Raw genomic sequence first — 18973 nt, 5'->3', positions numbered from 1 at the left:
CTGCCTACATCTTTCTCCATTTTCCTCACCTCTTCCTGGAGAGGAACAGCCTTTTTCCTGGGACAGCATGTTAAAAAAAAAAAAAAAAAAAAAGATTTATTGTAATATAATTCAAGCACTATACAATTCTTCCACTTAAAATGCGCAAGTCAGTGGATTTTAGTATATTCATAGAACTGTGTAACCATCACCACAAGCAATTTTGGGACAATTTTATCATCTTAACAAAAAAAAAAAAAAAAAGGAAAGAAAGAAAGATCCAAACCCACATTCTTTAGTCATCATCTCCCAATCTCTGTCTCCCCCAAAGACCCAAGCAACCACTGACCTACTTTTTTTTGTTTGTTTGTTTGTTTTTCTGGTACCGGGGATTGAACTCATGACCTTGCGCTTGCCAGGCAGGCACTGTGGCACTGAGCTAAATCGCCAGCCCCCCATTGACCTACTTTATGTCTCTCCATTTGTCTGTTTTGGACATTTACTGTAAGTAGAATCGTATACATTCATTCTCTTTTATGAGTGGCTTCTTTCTCTGAGCATAATGTTCTCAAAGGTCACTGATGTAGCATGAATCTGTGGTTCAGGAATATTCCGTGTGCAGATATACTACCTTTTATCCATTCATCTGTTGATGCACATTGGGGTTGTTCACTTTTACAGCTTGAATGAATATTCTATGAATATTTTTGTAAAAGTGTTTACATTGACATATGCTTTAAGTTCTCTTAGGTGCAGCTCTACCTGTAGAATTACTGGACCAGATGGTAATAACGGAATGTTTAACTTGTTGAAAAAAACTTCCAGATTTGCTTTCTAAAGGAGCTACATTATTTTACGTTCTCATCAGCAGTGTAGGAGGGTTCCAGTTTCTCCACATCCTCAATCAACACTTCATTATCTGACTTTTTTCTTCTACCCATTCTAGTGAGTGTGAATCGCTTTTTCAGTGTGATTTTGACTTCATTGCCCTCATGACTGATCATATTAAGTGTCTTTTCACAGACTTCTTGGCCACTTGTACTTCTTCTCCAGAAGAGTGTTTATTCTGATTTGTTGCCTTTTTTTAGTGAGAGTAGTTGTGTTTTTATTATTGAGTTTAAAAGTTTTGTGTATGGCCTAGGTACAGACTCCTAATTGATACAGGCTTTGCAAATACTTTCTCCCATTGTGTGGGTTATCTTTTCACTCTTTTAATGGTGTCCCTTGAAGTGCAAATGCTTTTAATTTTGATGAAATCCATTTTATCTTTTTTTGGTGGGGGATGCTTATGCTTTTGGTATTACATCTAAGAAATCATTGCTTAATCCAAAATTGCAAGAGATTCACCCTTCTGTTTGCTTCTAGGAACTTTTAAATCTAGGCCTTCATTTTTAAGACTTTGATGCATCTGTCAGTCATTTCAGTTGATTTTGTGTGTGGTGTGAGGCAGAGATCGAGTTTTATCCTTTGCATGTGAGTCTTCCCTTGTCCCAGAACCATTTCTTAAAAAGAACGTTCTTTCTCTGTTGTCAGTAGCCTTGACACCCTGTTGAAAGCTAATTGACTGTATGTGGGTTTTTTCCTGGACCAACAGTTCACTTCCATTAATCTGTATGTCTATCCTTATCCCCCTACTATATTGTCTTAATTACATTTTCTTTGTAGCAAATTTGAAATCAGTGTGAGTCCAGCAGCTTGCTCCTATTCAGGCTTATTTTGGGCATTCTGGCTTCCTTGAGTTTCTGCATGTGTTTCAGAATCAGCTTGTTAATTTCTGCAGAGAAGCAGCTGATATTCTGATGGGACTTACATTGGTTGTACAGCTCAATTTGGGGCATATCATCATCACGATAATATTAAGTCTTCCAATCCACAAAGACACAGGATATCTTTCCATTTAGGTAGATCTTTAATTTCTTTCAACATTTTATAATTTTCAGAATGTGTTTTACTCGTCTCTCCTAAATTTATTTCTAAGTACTTTATTTGGATTCTGCTGTGAATGAAATTGCTTTCTTAATTTCACTTTCAGGTTGTTCAATGCTAGTGGTATAAAAACACAATTGATTTTTGTTTATCTGTCTTGTGTCCGGCAATCACACTGAAATCATTCATTATACCACACAATTATTCTTAAAATGACTTTTAGTCACACTCTCTAAGAATAACAGAAGTATAATAAGAAATTATAGCACAAATTTATAACACCTGATACTCATAACACTTTCAGTAATGATACTAGGATTTGATATTTTTTAGGACCCAAATCCTTTCCTGGAAATTAGCATCCAGAAAAACAAATGCCCCAAATAAGCAGAACAGAGCCAGAAAGCTTCCATGCCAATTTGTTTCCATTTTTAAAAACTCCATTACTTAAGGGTAAAGATAATTAAGACATTTTGTTTTTAAGCAGTGTATAATTGACAAGGGTCTTGGTTGGGTAATCTAAGTTATTAATCAATGTCTAAGTTATTATGCAATGTCTTTGTGAGTGCATTTTGAAAAACTCATGTTCCAGAGTGAATAAGCAACGGCAAATTCAGTGCCTTAGGGCGACTCTCTACTGGATGGATCCACTCATGATAGCCGGAAACTTGCAGTAAGCCATCACTGCATTAAAACATTTCATTATTACATGGGAGTCTTCATTCGTCGTCCTCATAATGATAGCAGCGGCAGATTTTCTAACACAGCAATCTAGTTTGATTTTTACAACATAGGGAAAATGCTAGACTGTTGAAACTTATAGGATGTCCCTAGTGAAACAAAATGAATACTCAAGAGATACTTGCCCTTTGGTCCCATGATAAAGAGTGAAGGACTGCTGTCTGGAAGAAGAAAAGCATCTTTCAAACCATTTCAAATAAAGTGATAAGCAGAAAGGCTAGGCTATAGCTCAGAGGTAGAACACTTGCCTAGAATGTGTGATGCTCTGGGTTTGATGCCTCGCACCAGGGGGGAAAAGGATTTGGAAAAAATGATAGTAGATATGGTACATAATTGAAATTGCTTTGTGCCTCCCAAACAGTGTATCCTTCCAGCAGACACAGCCTACCCCTACTGAGCCCAGACCCCTCATCTTCCCATCTGCCTGGCATGGCGTCGTATTCCAGTGTCTCACAAGGCTATAGCAGGTCATCTTTGGCCTCATAATTTATGAAAAGAAACAAAATGTTAATCACTGTAAATACTTATGTGGGGAGAAGAGAGCGTGGTATTTTCTATTGAAAGTTTTAAGAGTTTTTAGTGATAGTACCTAGGTTTGTTTCCTTCTTCCATTCCCACATCTTAAAGAATAAGAACACCGTCTCTCCCCTTGGGCGGAAGCGACTTGACAAGCTTTCCCTCCAACAACAGCCTTTTTTCTTGTTTTCTCCACCCCCTAGCATATTCCTCTGCAGACACTGTTGAAGTTCATGGTGGACATTGCCCTGGGAATGGAGTATCTGAGCAACAGGAATTTTCTCCATCGGGATTTAGCTGCTCGAAATTGCATGTAAGATCTGCGATCATGGAGGGTGTTGGGACTTTATGGTGTGTGATCTTTGTGAGATTAGGGGGAACAGCCCACTGCTTTTAAAATAGGGAGGGAGATCTGGAGGTGTAGCTCAGTGGTGGAACACTTGCCTAGAATGCTTGTGAAGTTCTCGGTTCAATCTCTAGTAAAAAAATTTTTAAGAATAAAAATGGAGAGAAGCTAGTAGGAGGGGACAGTATGCCTTGCTTGGAATGAGATTTCTGTGACCCTGACCCTGGTTAGGGTTTTGTATGGAGGTCTTTATTGTCTCGACCGCCAAAAGTCTGCCTCTAAAGCTCTATCCTGTGATGACTTTTTTATTTCCACCCTCTCACTCAGCAACATGTACTAGATGTGGTCTTTGTGACCGTCAGCTAGCTTTGCATCCAGAGTTACGTTAAGTGATATCATGGCAATAATACACAATGACCTACTAACTTTGAGACACTGGTAAAAGTTGTAAAGGTTTTGGTCCTCCTTCTTCCTTATACTTCCATGTAAAGAACTTCCATACCATGAGTACACATAAGGAAAGCTTTATGTACATGCCAGGGGAGGGGTCATTATATGAGAACAGGGGCTTTAAATCTCCCCATTTTTTTCCCTGCTCCAACAGAGCCTTTATCTCTGTCAGCCTTCAAAGGCAGTGACTACTTCTCCCTTTCAAGCTTGACTGTTAGGGGCTGGGGATTTAGCTCAGCGGCAAAGTGCCTGCCTGGCAAGTGCAAGGTCATGAGTTCGGTTCCTGGTACCGGAGAAAAACCAAAAAAAAAAAAAAACAAGCTTGACTGTTGCAAGAGGAGGGAGTGGTCTTGAGTGTATTTTTGTCATATTTTAAAGTAGCACTAAACTTTCTTTTCAATGAATTAAGAAAAACTAGTAGTATAGGTGAAACAAATTAGTATATGCACTGAAATATTGTTGAAGCAACAGAACAGAGAACTTGGGAAATTATTTGAACTTTTTCCTACTTCCTAGTTCTCCGTCTTCTATTTTGCTTTTTATTTATATGTTTATATATTTTGAGTTTCTCATCTAGGAGAAAGCATGTGCTATTTAGGCTTGTGTGTCTGCCTTATTTCCCTGAACATTACGTTCTCATTGCTTTTTCTTGGTCAGAGGCATGGCGCTGGAGCCCACCACTTCTGTTGATCTGCCTGTATGTCCCTTCCCTTTTACCTCGTATTTTAAAATCCCAAAGGGATTGTTATTGTATTTAAACATTTTTCTGGTATGGAGGGAAAGTCATGAAAACATTTTTTTCTTTTAGCATTTCCTTCATATTTTTCCTAACCAGGTAGGGTAACCAGCTCTCCAGTTTGCCCTAGATGGAGAGATTTCCCAGGATGTGGGACTTTTCATTTTAAAAATCATTATCAGGCAGAAGCTGGATGTGGTGACACGCCTGTAATCTCAGCATTTGGGAGGCAAAAAGGCAGGAGGCTCATGACTTGAAAGCAGTCTCAGAGAAACAAAAAGAGTTAATGTCAAGCAAATAGGGACAAACTAGTCACCTAGTGCCTTCTCTTTGTATCCTTCTCCTCCTCATCTTCTTCCTTTTCCTCCTTCTCTTTGTGTTTTTCCTCCTATCCCTCTTTTCCCTCTCCCCTCTTGTTTTCCTCCTTCTTGTCTAGAATCTGTTTTAATAGCTTGGACTATAAATGCAATTATGTTGTTTTAATTTTCAAATGAATCCCTCAAGCCCCTACCTGACCCCCTTACCAAGCAGCCCCACATGTCCTTCTTTAGCTTGTATTTCCCTCTTCCCTCAGCCTGCCCGGGGGCTCTGTTAGTCCACAGGGCAACTGTGTGACTTTAGGACAACAGCCAGAAGAGCTGCTGGGGCACTAGACCAGTCCACCATGGAGGACTCAGATATGCAGCTGCTGCTCCTTCTGCTTCTGCCACACTGTCACACCTCTCCCCCTGGTGTTCCCAGCTGCTATGCACAGTCGCCCCTGCTGGCCCAGTCCCCACACAGACCAGAGTGATGGGAGATAGTAACTGTCCCGAGCCGTCACTTATCATAAAGGTGTCGGGCTGCGTCTGCTACAGACCTGTGACTGCAGGCTTTGCCTCCACGGCTGCTGAGGACATGAACTTGTTCTTTGTAGGTTGCGAGATGACATGACTGTCTGTGTGGCCGACTTTGGCCTCTCTAAGAAGATTTACAGCGGCGATTACTACCGCCAAGGCCGCATCGCGAAGATGCCTGTGAAGTGGATTGCCATAGAGAGCCTCGCAGACCGAGTCTACACAAGTAAAAGTGACGTGGTGTGTGTATGGCTTTGATATACGGTCCCTCTATGCCAAGGTGGGGCACTCGGCTAGAAATCACGGAGGCTGGTATTGCAAGACATTTTTACCCTTTCATAAAATGAGACCAGGGAACTAGTGCAGAACTTTCTTTGGTTTCTTGCTAGTTACTTTAACTCAGACAGAACGAAATGTCCTGACATTCAGAAGAGCTGTGTTTTTTGTAGGACTTTCGTTAATTTCCTTTTTTTTTTTTTTTCCTATAAAAGGACTAACTTATTGCCTACTACTTAAAATATTCCCTATCCGCATAAATCGAGAGAGTTTATCGTCCAGTGGCTCTTTGAAACCATAGGCTGTATAAGAGGTGGTGTATAATCATACCCCTGGCCCAAGAAAACGCTGCAACACCAAAGCAGAGCATTAAGCAATGCTGGTGTGAGATGAGGTTATGCCTGCCTTTATCAAATTTCCCAGAACAGCTTTCATTAAAATGAGGAACTGTGACACTCCAGCCCCACGTCGCTGCTGTGTTGGGACAGCAGTGGGTCTCAGACATAATTGCCAGCTTTGTGCACGGTCATCAGGACATTAAGGAACTGACCTTTCCCGATGAAAAGGTCCATTCAGCCTTGGTGGAAAGACTTGCATCCTAACTTGTTGTTGTTGTTCTCAGTGGGCCTTTGGCGTGACCATGTGGGAAATAGCCACTCGGGGGATGACTCCCTATCCGGGAGTCCAGAACCATGAGATGTACGACTACCTTCTCCATGGCCACAGGCTGAAGCAGCCCGAGGACTGCCTGGATGAACTGTGAGTGAGAATCTCTGTGTCACTGAGTGTTCTGCACGGGCAGCCTCTGGACTCCGCAAAGCCCTGAGGAACACACTGCCACTGGGGCCCTGGGACTGTAAGCCAGGTGGGCGAGTGTAGAGGGTGGCGTCTGCAGACATCTGAGGTTCTTCTTAGGCATCCCAGGAAGTGTATCCTATTCGCAAATAGGTTTAGTTTCTAATGCATGAGGTACTGGACTGATCCCCAACATCCCTTGGGTAACCTTACCCTGCTCATTACGTATAGCATTTCAGACACACCAATCACGTTCATATCCTTCATCAGGAAACCTGGAAACAGGAGCCAGTGACTCTGAAATCAGGCTGGTCATCAGAATTGCTTGGGGCATATTCTAACAGTGTGGTTCCTCAGCCTGTGCCTGAAGATTGTGAAGCTGTTGCTACAAAATGGGCCTAGAAATAAGTGTTTTTCAGTGCTACCTGGAAGACGGTACTCAGCCAGGTGAAAGCCATGCCAGCTCGAACCACAGCGCACATCCTGTCCCGGCAGAGCCCTCTGTGTCCTCAAGGCTAGGCATGATGGAGAAGAGACCCACGCCCTAGGCTGGACAGGCCAGGTTCTGCCTCCTACTTAATCGTGTGTGTGGCCATGGCAGCTGACTTAACCTTCCTGTGCCTCATATTATCAGCCACAAAAGTAGTACAGCAATATTTTCTCCAGAGGGTTGTTGTAAAAAAGGCTAATGACAGAGTATATGGAATGTTCAGCCTGTAGGCAGCACACAAAGGAAGCACTCATGGAAGAATACCAGTTATTATTAGCGCCATTACAAATGGATCTCTCCCAAGCACCTTGTGGCCCTATTCATAATAATGTCATGGAAGATTGCCTGTGGCTTGGCGATGTGAATCTTCCTGACAGTGAGTCTCCACCCTGTGTAATAAGGGCCCCAGGTTTGCAGAGAGGCATTCTCACCGTGCTTGGTGTCACTGAAGAAATACAGTTCTTTTTCATTTAACATAGTGAAAGACACATCGTCCTCAATCCCTCTCAAAATATTCCTGCTCACTTTGAACACTCTGTCGTTCTTCCTACTTTCTGAAGCAGTTTCGGAAGTCCTCTTCCCTGAGTGTCCTTAATTTTGCTGTCAGGGCTCCTTCGAGGTCTTGAATCAATTCAAAATGTTTTCTTCTCACGCTCATTTTTACTTCGGGGAAGATTCAGAAGTTGACTTTGACTTTGGGGAAGATGCTGGGTTGGGTGAATAAGGCCGATAAGGACGTACCATCATGTTTCTATGCGTCGGCCTCCCCACTGGATGGCACTCAGCAGCATTTGCTGAATTGTTGATCACACTGCATAAACACTCCTGAAAAATGACTTCCAGAACTGCTTCAGAAAGTGGCAAAAATGACAGGGTAAGTGTGATCAGAATGGGGCAGGGCGGTATGCCGAGGGGTGCTCATGACAGTGCATCGTTCACTGTAATTGTTTAAAAATTTAAACAGTCTCAGTAGATGTCTTAACATTAAACAGAAACAAACACTGTAAACCCCTTAAGAACATCTTGAAGTGCTAATTAAATTAGTTCCAGGGTTTCATGGTAGTTTTTTAAAGGGCTGTGTTCACTTCTGAAAAGTAAGGAGACTTTCCCTCCAACAGTACTGACTGAGAGGGGTTCTTTTGCAGTCCTTTCTTCACTTTCCCAGTCTGATAAAAGAAGTTCACATTTGCAGCGATGAACTTGGGTTCTAGCGAGGTCTGAGCTGTATCACATTGTGGTTTTCAGATGTTTCACACAGACCCAAACAAGGGAATGCTGAGTCCGTGTTCTCTGAGAGGGTTAGAGTGGCTGAGTCAGCGTCCGTGGGTGGCTGGGGAGCCAGGCGGATTGCAGACGGGCTAAGTTCCCCACACGCCTGTGGCCAGCACGCTGGTGAGCAGACCTTCCTCGTCTCAGCTCGCGTCTGGATCCTGGCAAGCAGCGTTGTCCCCAAAGAGGGTTCTGTGCTTCCATTCCTAGGGCATTTCCTTTTAATAAATGAAATGAATGCTCCGAGCCTCTCGGCCGGGATTGCTGTATAAACATGAGTGCTGAGATGCGCTCATTCCTGTGCTTTGTTGCCCTTTGGTTTTTCAGGTCAACTCTGGGAAACAAACAGTATCACCCACAGAGACCCTTTGCACCCTGCTGTCTGACCCCGCCTGGGGGGGGGGGCACCTTCTTGCAGTACCACCCCCACCTCCGAGTGACCAGACTGCTTCCCACTCCCCGAGATACCACTCTGCAACGCCTCTACCCACCTCCATTGGACATTCCCCTCTGAGCTCACCTTCCCTGCAGCCCTCAGGATCCTCCCCACCACCTTGCTTCCAGGGTTCCCAGCAATGGCTCTCATGCCCTGGTCTTTGGGAACGGCCTTGTTCTATTTTTTTGCTCCACTGGGTCCCATCAGCCAGCAGATAGCCTTCCGAGGCTCCACCTCTTCTGTTCCCATCGCTGATACTGTCAGACTGTAGAACCCTAGGCCTCCCACTCATCGCACTGGCATCTGGCATAGTGAATGAATGAGTGGAGTGTGGAGACCCTTGGTTCTCTCTTCTTCTCATCCCTAGGCTCCTCGTACGTTGTTTGAAGGGCAACTTCAGTGACCCCCTTACATTATAATCTGAGGCTTCAGTTAGCCCACTGGTAGACCCTGGGTTCCACCTCCGGCACCACAAACAAATACATACATACATACATACATAAAATTATAATATGGTCACGACATGCTTCTAGCCATAATCAACCTGTGGTTCCCTATTGTCTTTAGAATAAATCCAAAATTGTCAGTATCTGACCCGCGTTAGGCAGTGTGGCTAAGCGGATAAGAAGCTGGACTTCAGACCCATCTTCCTGTAGATTTGGGAGGCAGTTGTCGCCCGTTCTGGAGCACAGTATCACCCAGTTAGGTTCCTCATCCATAAAACAGAGATAAGATAATGTGGGATAGCTGGATGCATGATGGCTCACGGTTAATGATGAAGCAGGGCCCTGGTATTGGGTGGGCTGGCACTGCTCCCAGCTGGTGGTGGGTCTTTCCCACTACCACTTCCCCAGGGTCTTGCGTTTCTTTCCCAGTGGCACTGCTGTGAAGTGTAAATGCTTAAGGTGCAACAACCCACACAGCAGGACTCGCTGATAGTGTCCCATCTGTGTCACCCACCTAGGAGCTGGAGCTCAGAATCAGGGGCTCCTCCCCGGGGCTCCCTGACATCCCTCACAGCACTGCCCTTGTGCCCCATGAGTTCCCCATCTCCACCCTCCCACACACGTCCTGTGCCAATCTCAGCTTTCCTGCATCTGGGCATCCAGGGCCTGAAACCTGGTAGGCACTGGTCCAGCCCTGCCTCCAGCTGCTGCCTCTGTGCTCAGAAGGCCCCAGCTCACAACCTCCTGCTACGTACTGATCTGTCCACCCCTCTCCTTCCACCTGATGCAAACAAGGGCCAGAAAAGGAAAGGGGTGAGAGTCACAGTTGGCCAGGTAGTGGCTAGGATCAGACCCTGGTGTGACACACAGCTTGTATGAAGCAGGTGTCCTTTCTCAGAGCAGACTTGCAGCTGCGTGCTGCCCTCCTGTAATCTGATAGTATTCTTTCAAATTGAGGTAAGATGTACACAGCATACAATTTTATGATCTTAAGATCTTAATCTTGTGTGTATTTCAGTCCCGCCAAGTGCCCTCATGCTGTTGTGTAATGATCGCCACCGTCCATCTCCTGAACTCTGTACCTTGCACAACTCAAGCTGTCTACCCATTGAGTAACCCTCCCTTCCCCTCCCACAGCAGCCTGTATGATTACATCTTTTATAAAATCTCAGCAGAAAAGCAGAACTGACCATTTACAATGGCAATTACCAAACATTTTTTTTTCCATCCATAAAATTTAAATCACCAAATATCCCAGCCCTCCTATTACCTACCAGGTGCAGGACCTCCTATTAATCACCCTGGGTCACCACCATGAAATCGCCCTTTTGTGAGTAGGTTAAACAGTACACATGCTCACTGTGTCTTTGTGTTTATATTTTATACAGTATTGAACATAAAATGAAAAGAAATATCAAAGTGATGTTACTATTATTCTAGGTGAAAAATATATAGGTTATTTAAACACTTTCTCCTAAGACACAGAATAAATGAAAGTGAATTAAACGGCAGAAGTCCCTTGATGAAATAACGAAAAGGAAATTATGTCCTTAAGGACTAAATTTTCTCAAAGCTCATCTCAGACTGCAGACAGCCGAGGCTCTGAGGAAACAAGGAGTCATGCAAAATTGATTTATGCCATGAAAACCTCAAAAACAGAAACAAAAATTGTTTGCCAAGCCTAAGTGACCATCTAGACGGAGCGTAAAACAGGAAAATAAAAAAGAGCTCCTACACATTAAATGACACTCAGGATTGTGACACAGGCTGTCGTGCCCCTTCTATCTCAGTGCCCCGAGTTCAGCTTCCATCCCCTCGTGCGCCTGGCACTTCGAAAGTTCCCTCCTCCCGGAAGTGTGTGTGAATGTTAAGACTGAAAAGTTTCTGTTATTTATGAACAGAAATATGCAGTTTTCATATTTACCTTTGAAGATCCTTTGGCTAATTCTACTACTATGTGATGCTTTGCCCACAATAGATCCCAACCATGTGTGGCTGTAATGTCATCTTTTCATTTGTCCCAGGACTTTCTCTTCATTACTACTTGGCACTTACAAAAAAGTGTTTGCTGACCTCTACTGTATACATCAAACTGAGCTGTTATCAAGGGAGCTGAGTTAGTTGGGGTGCTTCGGCATAGAATTGTTCAATCGGAGTCTGATCCCCCTGCTACTTACATGGCTGGGGTACATCCCCTAACATCCCTGAGTGCACCTTGTTTTTTACTAGGTGACAATGACAGGGTTGTTGGGAAGATTACGTGGAGTGATACACACTCCGTTCCACATTCCTTCCCTCCATGTGCCCAGCTCCTGGCCTTCTTAACCCTAATGACACCAGCACCCCAACTAACTCAGCTCCCTTGATTACAGCCCAGTTTGGTGTATACAGTAGAGGTCAGCAAACACTTTCTTGTAAGTGCCAACTAGTAAACGTTTTTGGCTTTGTTGGCCTCTTGTACACCCATTGTAGCAAAAGTAGGCATAAGACACAACCAGATATAGCTATGTTCTAATAAAACAGTATTTGCAAGGCAGTTGGTGGAACACATTTAGCCATGGACCATTGTCTGCCAAATCCTGTATAAATAAAAGGACCACCAGGCGTGGTGATGCATGTCTGTAATTCCCGCCCTTAGCTGGGCTGAGGCAAAAAGATTGCAAATTTGAACCAAGTCTGGGCAACTTAGTGAGCCCCTGTCTCAAAATAAGAACCTACAATGAAATGGTCTGGGATGTAGCTCAGTGGTAGAGCACTTCTGGGTTGGACTCCAAGTACTGGGAAGAAAGGGAGGAAGGAAAGGAGGGAAGGAGGAATCTTAAATACTGCTTATGTGCAAAGGAAGGTATAATTACCATATATGTCCTCTGTCCTTGGAACCAGAATCAGTTTCTTGTCAAATGCCCAAGGAACATTTACACAAGTTGGATAAGCATTAGACCAAGGAAAAGAAAATCTCAATAATTTCCATCAAAAATGCCGATTACATTGTGATTAAATTAAAGATTACATGAAGAGAAAGTCCTGGGAGGCCCTAAGGCAGTGATGGTGAACACTTTAGAGCATTCAGTGATAACAAAGAGCCCGCTGTCACCCCCACTGCCCTGAGGGAACTGGGTGCCAAGCCCGGAGACCATTCACCTTTTCTTCGCTTGCAGGTACGAAATCATGTTCTCTTGCTGGAGCACGGACCCCTTGGACCGACCCACCTTCTCCGTGCTGAGGCTGCAGCTGGAAAAGCTCATGGAGAGTTTGCCTGACTCACAGGACAAAGCAGCCGCCATCTACATAAACACCCCGTTGCCATTGCCGGAGAGCTGTGACGGCCTGGCTGAGGGCCTGGCGCTTGCTCGGCTGGACATGAACATCGACCCCGACTCCATCATTGCCTCCTGCGCCCCCGGGGCCACCGTCAGCGTGGTCAAGGCGGAGGTCCATGAGAATAAACCTCAGGAAGAAAGGTACATCCTGAACGCAGGTAGTGAGGACTGGGACGACCAGGCCGCGGCTCCCTCGGGTACGGCGCCGGCGGGAAAGAGCAGTGTTTTACCAGAGGACACACTAGGACGCAGTGGTGTCTCATGGTCCCATTGTAGCACGCTGCCCTTGGGGAGCACATCCCAGGATGAAATTTTGTTTGCTGATGACTCCCCAGAAGAGTCAGAGGTCCTGATGTGAGCACAGCGAAGTGAAGATGTCCAAGACCAAGTGCATTCTCCTGCCTTAAAAGGATTCGTTTCTGCCTGGTGTTTTTTTGTTTGTTTGTTTGTTTTTTTCCGGTACCGAGAACCGAACTCATGACCTTGCGCTTGCCAGGCAGGCGCTTTGCCGTTGAGCTAAATCCCCAGCCCCTTGCCTGGTGTTTTTATTTGAACTTCGTTTGAGGTATGGGAGATTGAGCCCAAAGCCTTCTTACTAAAGTGCATGCCCAGCCTCTTTTTTTTTTTTTTTTTTTTTTTGAGAAAGGGTCTTGCTAAATTGCCCGGGCAGTTCTCGGACCTGCAATTCTTGTGCCTCAGCTTCCCAAGCCCCTGGGATTACAAGTGTGTGCCACCAAGCCCAGCTGCCTACTGTTTTGAGTACAATATTTGTGTTCTGAACTAAGTAAACTCTATGGCCTTAAAGCACCAGCTTGTCCAATAAGTTTTTAAAAACAAATAATAGGTCTGGGGGTGTAGCTCAGTGGTAGAGCGCATGCTTAGTATGTACGTGGCCCTACATTCCATCCCTGGCACCATAAAAAATAAAAATACATAATATATTTATTTAAAGAGAAAAAATATATGTATATGGTGGAAGAGGACAGAGATACTGTATTTTAATAAAGGATGACCTATTTCACTTATCTTGCAGGTCTTTAAGCTCTTCCTCAGTGCTAACAGTTGTACAAAGTTGGGTTTTTTTTTAAGTTCTTGTTCATAGCTATTAAATATAAAGATATTTGTAAAATGAAATGCCATGTTTGACCTCGCTTCTGGTCTTCATGAGATGTGCCTAGGTGAATCATGTGCTTGATAACAATGGTTCATTTAATGTTTGAAGTTTTATACTTAATTAATTTTCTGATGACTTCCTAATAAAATATGAATGAGAACGTGTCAAACTTTCTTCCAGCTCAGAAAAGCAGTGGTCCAGCAGCCTGAGCACCTTTGCCGAGCCACTCCCTGCGTGGCTGGTTCTCACTCTGACCTTTGTCAGCGCTGCTTTTTAGAGATGTGGAAAAACCACCCAAGGGTCTATAGCTGAGGAATAAACAACACCAAGGGACTGAAAAATATAATCTGATTGGAAAGATTTGCAATCAACTATAGGAGAGAGTCTGACTTGGGCAGGGAAGGGGATAGCCTGGAGCTCACACCCTGCCCTGCCGCTTCCTAACAGCTGTCATTAGTTAAGGACTTGTCATGTTTTGAGTATATTTTGTGAATTGTCCCGTTTCATCTGTGGGTCATTGTACCATGGGCAGCGGTGCTCGTGGCATGGCTGGGCTACGAAACCGAAGCTTCCAGCCCATATCTAGACATATGGAAGAGGCCGAGAGTGGTAGTCAGAATTTAGAACATCTAATGAAGCATCTGATTCAGCTTGCCAGCTTGTCTTTACTAGTCAGCTTGTCTTTACTATAACCAAATACTGAGGTGATTAATTTAGAAAAGGTTTATATGGCTCAGAATTCAGAGACTCAAGTCCTGTTGTTTGGGCCTCCAAAAGATGCTAACAGGTGGCAATGTCAGTGTGAGCCTGTGTCGTGGTGAATGCTTGTGTTACCACCCAGGAAGCAGGGAGAGGATAGGCCAGGGTCACATGACCCCCTGGGCACACCCCCAGCAACTGAGGACCTCTGCAAACCCCCACACTGTTCTTTGGGAGACACTCATCCACCTTAGCAGGGGTCTCCTGCAGAGCTGCTCGACTTCTTCGTTTCATTTAATAAACATAGCAGTGTCACTTGCCGTGTGCCAGTCATAACAACTCTCCCAGGTAGGTACTACTGTTATCCCTGCTCCACGGATGGGCACAGTGAGGCTGGAAGAAACCATCTTACTGTAGGACAGAGGACCAATGCAATCGGTTGAAGTGTTAACTTTCTAGGGCCACTGGCATCCTCAGGACTGTGTGTTCCCACAGGGATCACCCATAGTTCCATGGTTCCACATCTACACAAGGCTCAGGGACTCAGCCTGGGTCCAGGCCTGGCTGCCTGGAGATTGGGCCCTGGACGGGCACAGCCAGGCCAAGATCCGATCTCCAGGGCAGGCTTCTCCTCTGTTACTGTGAAATAGTCCCAGGGAAAATGTGCCCAGGCTTTGGAAAGAATCAGCACTGTTCCAAGAAATGCCAGCATTATATTTTATCAGTGAAAAGCACAGCAAAGATCATCAGCTCCTGTAAAGATGCTTTATACTGTCAAAAATGTCTAAATGGTCATTCTAAACATCAATAAAACTTTTTTATATCACCTATTTGTATAAAGTTTCTTTTTGAAGGTGACTGTCAAGAATTTGAAGAACTTTTCATTTAAGTCTTTTTGCTTCATATATTTTTATTTTAAAGAGAATAAAAAATAACAAAACCATTCCGGTTTTTCCAGGTTTTCAAACCGGATTGTTGGGATTTACTGTTGTTTTTTTTTTTCCTTATTTTGTTTTTCAGCGAGTTTGTTCGGTTTCCCGGTTTTAGGATTGCAGGTTTGTTCAACCCCTTAAGGGGATTAAAAAAAACTAGAAATGATACAGAGCTTCACTAGACAAGATGGTAGGAATTCGCCAATGGTTGTTATATTGCATATTGCTGTCTTCAAATCAGTTGTTCAGATTACCAGATACAAGCTTGTTTAAGTCTTGATCAGGAATTGAGGGTGACAAAGCAAAAAAACTCAATATAGAAAGAATGTTAAAATGTTTATATTTACAAGCTAAATATACAAAGAAAAAATTGGAGGAAAATGTTATTTGGAGGTTTCATATACATTTAATATTAGATGCTGAAACTATTATACTTTGTATTTTATATTTCTACATTTAACATGTAACATTAAAACTATAAAATTAATAGTTCATCAAAAGCCCTGCCGCCACCACCCCCATCCTGTCCAATTGACTCAGTATATTCTGTGTAATCTGGGAACTTGGGCCAGTTCTACCACAAGAAAGTGTAAGAGTTGGTCAAGCTGTGGTTTCTGACTTTTCTTGAAACATCAACAAACATAGCAGAGAAATTCGCTTCATTCCGCATGCAGCAGTGCACCACGGTATCAGTTAAAGGTGGTGGCACACACCTATAATCCTAGCACTTCGGAAGCTGAGACAGGAGGATCACATATTCGAGGCCAACCTGGACCCTGTCTGAAAAAGCCAAACATGGTAAAACAAAACCAAAAAAAGCAGTGGCATGTTGAGAGAACGAAGCTGGACTGCCATGGCTCCATATCCTACTGAGAACTTCAGCTCTGCAGTTTTCTTCTTATCCACAATCCAATGCTTGAAAATTTGGGAAAATTTAACTTTCAACTCATCCAATCATTGGCAAGCTCTTGGATTATCTTCTGAACATAAACAGAAAACAACTATTTATGTTCTCAGTGTATAAACTCACATTAGTTTTGGGAGTGGGTCTTACAAGGAAAAAGTAGAGCACAGGAAACAGGAAGAAACAAGCCTTGTCATTGTCTTCAGCTAAGCTGGAACAAGGGCTGGGGAGGTCAAGAGGACAAGGAAATAAATAAATTCCGGAAATACGCGTGACCTATGGGTTGGGACTTGCTCTGCCTGATGAGAATTTCTCCCCTTCTCCCCTCCCCTCCGCTGCTCTGCCCTCCCTTACCCTCCCCTCCCTGCTTCCCTCCTTCTCCCCTCCTCTTCCCTCTTCCCTTCCTTCCCTTTCCCATCTCCTTCCTCCTCTCTCTCCCTCCTCCCTCCTCATTTCTTTCCCATGTTTTCTGTCTCTTGCTTTTTTGCTGAGAGGACAAGCAAGGACCAAGACATCTGTGAGAAAACCAAGGTGCTCTGTCGCATAAGCCGGGTCGGGTGGCCAGAGGCTGGCCTGGATGGGTTTGTCCTACCAGGTCTTCTCGAGCCTGTGGGCATTTCCTTGAGCAACTGTGCAGGGAAGACGCCTGCATCTTCTCCTGCAACACTCTTGGCAGGAAGTCAGGGGCCGAGGCAGGGACTCCGAAAGAACCTCACTCTTCCCAGTCCAAGGCATTATTCCTTATGCAGTGCAAGGAATGTTTTTTTTTTATTAGAAATACTTTCCCTGATTGTGTTATAGGCTCCTTCCAATGTAAAAGAAACGCACTCAGAGGTAAAAATTAAACAGAGAAAGAGAGTTCGCCTTAGCCCATAGTGCACACAGGAAAGTTCAGTGCAAAGGACAATGGTCCTTGTCGCTCACCTTAAACCCCTGTTGGGCTCAGGAGTGAGCAACTCCCCTCCTTTCTGTGGGCCTTGTCCTGGAGTTAGTGACTGACCGTTCAGGTTATGGCAAACAGTGGAGGCCTCCGCAGCATGTGAGGACCTGCATGGGGACCAGCATGCTATCCTAGCGAGGGGACATTGCCTCTCTGCCTCCATGTCCACCAGACCAAGCACAAGTTCCCCACACAGGAAATGGGCCAAACTACTATGTAATCTTGTGGCCAAACTGGTCCTCATTCATGGACGTCAAGGCTCTGTGACTTCTCCTCTTCAATGGCATAAGCAAGTTGGAACTCTGCTGAGTCAATGGGAAGACGACTGACCCCCAAATAAACCAGCTGCAACAGCAACTCCACTTCTCTAAAGACGTTCTGTGACTTGGGGTGATAAATGGGAAAACAGGAAGTGGGGGGGGCTGTTTAGCAAACACCTCAGTAACACACAATCTTCCCATACTTAGATTTTATTTCCTCTCTTTTAAAGCTCTAACTAAAAACAAAACTACTGTTAGCAGGTGCTGGGTGCCCTGGGTCCATTCCAAGGTTCTTGTCCTGTTCAAAGAATTGGACAAGACACGGGGAAAAACATACAGGTTTTACATTTATTAAAGGTTTTTTAAAAAGTAGAGAGAAGAAGTGCTCTGAAAAGAGGAGTTCTGCAGAGTGAGGATGGACCAGTAGAGTAAGTAAGTCCATCCACAGAGTGCAGAGCGGCCCAGTGAAAAGGCTCACAGCCACCACAAGCTTAACGGCCGATGTCTGTTACACCCCCTTTCTGAGGTCAGATCTGGGTTGTCCATCAAAAACCTTGATCTCAGGCCAGAACTGAAGACAGCACTCTTGGATTGGTATCGGGTGTAGGGCTCAGAAGCTCTTCTGCACATCTGTGATTGACACGTCCTGAGTCTGTGCTTGACAGATCACACTCAATGGCCCAGCCATTTTCCATGCCCTAATCTCCAGCCTCAGTACCATTCTATTTAAAAAGCATGACAAAAAAATAAAACAAAACAAAAAATAACAAGCATGACAAATTAATTTATTGGTATTTAAACATAATAGTTATTTCTAGAAAATGGAAAGCACAGACCATTATTCCATAATATTTTCTTTCTTTCCTTCTTTTTTTTTTTTTTTTTTTTTGAGACAGGGTCTTGCTATGTAGTGCAGGTTGCCCTTGAATTCACAGTGTAGCCCATGCTGGCCTCAACCTCATGGCAAGTCTCCTCTCTCAGCTTTCCAAGTGCTGAGGTTACAGGTGTGAGACACCACACCTGGACAGAATATTTTCATGTATATTATTTTTATTAAAATATACAGGGGCTGGGGATTTAGCTCAGCGGCAAAGCGCTTGCCTGGCAAGTGCAAGGTCGTGAGTTCGGTTCCCGGTACTGGAAAAACAAACAAACAAACAAACAAACAAAAAATATATACATACACTTGAAAGGGATTTGAGAGGCAGGCATGGAGATAAACCCAGTGCTCAGGAGGCTGAGGCAGGAGGAACATGAGTTCAAGGACATTCTGGGATACATAGTGTATTCAAGACTGGTCTGGACTATATAGGATTTTTTGGGGGGACAGGGTCTTCCTATGTAGTCCAGTCTAGTCTTGAACTCACTATGGAGCCCAGGCTGGCCTGGAACTTGTGGTAATCCTCCTGCCTTGGCTTGCCAAGTGCTGGGATTACAGGCATGTAATTACATGCTGGGATTACCAGCATCTGGCTTGGCCTGGCCTACATAGTGAGACTCTGTCTCAGAAAAGAAAAGATGAGGGGAGAAGAGAAGAGGAAGATGGGAGGGGGTAGAAAGTT

The 18973-nt window shown here is 44.2% G+C and overlaps 1 protein-coding gene across 2 annotated transcripts in view; it reads left to right on the top strand.

Annotated features, from left to right (window-relative positions):
- Mertk (MER proto-oncogene, tyrosine kinase) overlaps positions 1-15201 on the top strand; it is a 102442-nt gene extending 87241 nt beyond the window's left edge. For both annotated transcript variants that reach the window (XM_005400610.2, XM_013522752.1), the window contains exons 16-19: positions 3366-3475; positions 5611-5770; positions 6429-6565; positions 12401-15201. In XM_005400610.2, the coding sequence (XP_005400667.2) occupies positions 3366-3475; positions 5611-5770; positions 6429-6565; positions 12401-12920 (927 nt within the window). In that variant the 3' untranslated portion in view covers positions 12921-15201. The remainder of the gene's footprint in view (positions 1-3365; positions 3476-5610; positions 5771-6428; positions 6566-12400) is intronic.
- The last annotated feature ends 3772 nt before the right edge of the window (positions 15202-18973 follow it).

The sequence above is a fragment of the Chinchilla lanigera genome, unplaced genomic scaffold (genome assembly GCF_000276665.1).
Source record: "Chinchilla lanigera isolate Chin_1 unplaced genomic scaffold, ChiLan1.0 scaffold00069, whole genome shotgun sequence".
Lineage (NCBI taxonomy): Eukaryota > Metazoa > Chordata > Mammalia > Rodentia > Chinchillidae > Chinchilla > Chinchilla lanigera.
This window is presented reverse-complemented; position numbering and strand designations above follow the sequence as displayed.